Source organism: Mesitornis unicolor, unplaced genomic scaffold, assembly GCF_000695765.1.
Source record: "Mesitornis unicolor isolate BGI_N332 unplaced genomic scaffold, ASM69576v1 scaffold15935, whole genome shotgun sequence".
NCBI lineage: Eukaryota > Metazoa > Chordata > Aves > Mesitornithiformes > Mesitornithidae > Mesitornis > Mesitornis unicolor.
In genome coordinates, this window is record NW_010184958.1 from 21,783 (window position 1) to 23,755 (window position 1,973).

Below are 1,973 nucleotides of genomic sequence, written 5' to 3' on the forward strand. Positions count from 1 at the left end.
CCTGCCACCAAGGCCAGTGCTGCAGGCAGCAGCCGTGCCGGGTACCAACGGAGCCTCCCAGCTGCCCGTCGGGAGCTGGCGGCGCAGTGGGCCCCTAAGAGGATTAGGGGTTTAGCAGCTCCGAGCCCCGCAGCCACCGGCCCCACTCCCGGCTGCGAGTCGGGCACTGCAGGGAGCCCGGCACGGCCCTGCGCTCCCAGGGGATGCGGGAAGGAGGATGCTCGCCTTGGCGGTGGCACCATTTTGAAGGCAGGAGCGCATGCAGTGCCCAGCTGGCGTCTCCCAGGCGGTGGTGTCGGGACTTGGGGCCGGCCCTCCCCTGCACTCCCCTAGCCGCGGGTGGGAGAGGAGTCAATCCTCCTCGGTGCATCCGGAGAGCAAACCCGGCCCGGCAAAGACATAAGGAGAAAATCACATGCTCTGTCCTCAAAACAGCCTCCTTCTGCCACTCCCCCAAGCAATGCAAGTGTTGGTCTCCCAGCGCTCCCGCGCTGCATTCCCACACCGCGTTTCCTGTACCATGTTCCCTGTACCATGTTCCCACACTGCCTTCTTGCACTGCATTCCTGTACCACGCTCCCACACCACACTCCTGCCCTGCATTCCCACACCATGCTCCTGTACCACACTCTTGCACCATGCTCCCACACCATGTTCCTGCACCACATTCCTGTACCGTGCTCCCACACTACATTCCCACACCATGCTCCCGCACCATGTTCCTGCACCACATTCCTGTACCGTGCTCCCACACTACATTTCCACACCATGCTCCTGCACCATGTTCCCGTGCTCCGTTCTCGCATTCCTGTACCGTGCTCCCACACCATATTCCCGCTCCGTGTTCCTGCACCATGCTCCCGTGCTCCGTTCTTGCAGCATGTTCCTGCATTTTGTTCCCACACGGCACTCCTGTACCAAATTCGCACACCAGATTCCCTCACCCCATTCCTGCCACCATGCTCCCGTACCGTGCTTCTGCACCCCATTCCCACACCATGTTCCTCCACTGCGCCCACTCCCGCACCGCGTTCCTGCACTGTGCTCCCACACTGTATTCCCGCACTGGATTTCTGCACCATGCTCCCAAATCGTGGTCCCACATCGCGCTCCTGCACCATGTTCCTACTACCATGGTCCTGCACTGCAGCAGAGGCAGGAACTGCTGTTACCAACTCCCTCCAGCCTGGTCAAGGACCCAAAGCTGACGTGGTGTCCCCCATCACGAGGTGGGACGCAGTGGAGCAGGGAATGTTCCAAACCCTCAGCTCCGGGAGGGGATGCTAAGCCTGACACCCCAGCCATGCTGGTACCTCAGCACCATGCTGGGAATTAAAAAATAAATAAATCTCCCCCCAGCTGCAAAGTCTCCGGGAATTACACAACAGACAGCACCAAAGCCTGGGCCTGGCTGTGCATCAGCACACACGGGCATCGTTGCGGGCACGGCCCCTCCACTTGCACCCCGATGTGCTCCCCTGCACCCTGCCTGCCCCACTGCCAGCCATGGCCACCCATGGATGCTGTGGGGAGCACACCTGTGGGGCACCCCACAGCATCAGAGCGGGGGTGCCCAGACAGTAGGTGTCCCTGCGGCCCAGTCCTGGGCACTGGGAATGGGCAGGAGGCAGGCAGGGTGAGGGCAGGGGCAAGGGGGGCAGGATGTATGCAGGGGGACAAGCAGGGGTTAACAAGCAGGGACTGCAGGCAGGGGAGGAGGCAGAGGATGGGCAGGGAGGAGGTGAGGTATGGGCACTGGGGCAGTGGGGCAGGCAGGGAGCAGGCGCTGGGGCTCGCAAGGGAAAAAAAAAGGCAGGGGAGCAAGCAGCACTCAGGAGCTGTGAGGTGGTAGGGCACAGGCAGGGAGCAGGTAAGGGAGCAGACAAGGTGTGGGATGAGGGGCAGTGGGGCAGGCAAGGCTCAGGCAAGGGAGCAGGCAGAGAGCAGGGGCAGTGGGGCAGGCAGGGAGCAGG

The 1,973-nt window shown here is 62.4% G+C and overlaps 1 protein-coding gene across 1 annotated transcript in view; it reads right to left on the reverse strand.

Moving 5' to 3' along the window:
• ARHGAP44 (Rho GTPase activating protein 44) overlaps positions 1 to 1,105 on the reverse strand; it is a gene marked incomplete at its 3' end in the record, with an annotated part of 22,357 nt that extends 21,252 nt beyond the window's left edge. The window contains exon 1 of the mRNA XM_010184672.1: positions 972 to 1,105. Coding sequence (XP_010182974.1) covers positions 972 to 1,105 — 134 coding nt within the window. The remainder of the gene's footprint in view (positions 1 to 971) is intronic.
• Positions 1,106 to 1,973: the final 868 nt, after the last annotated feature.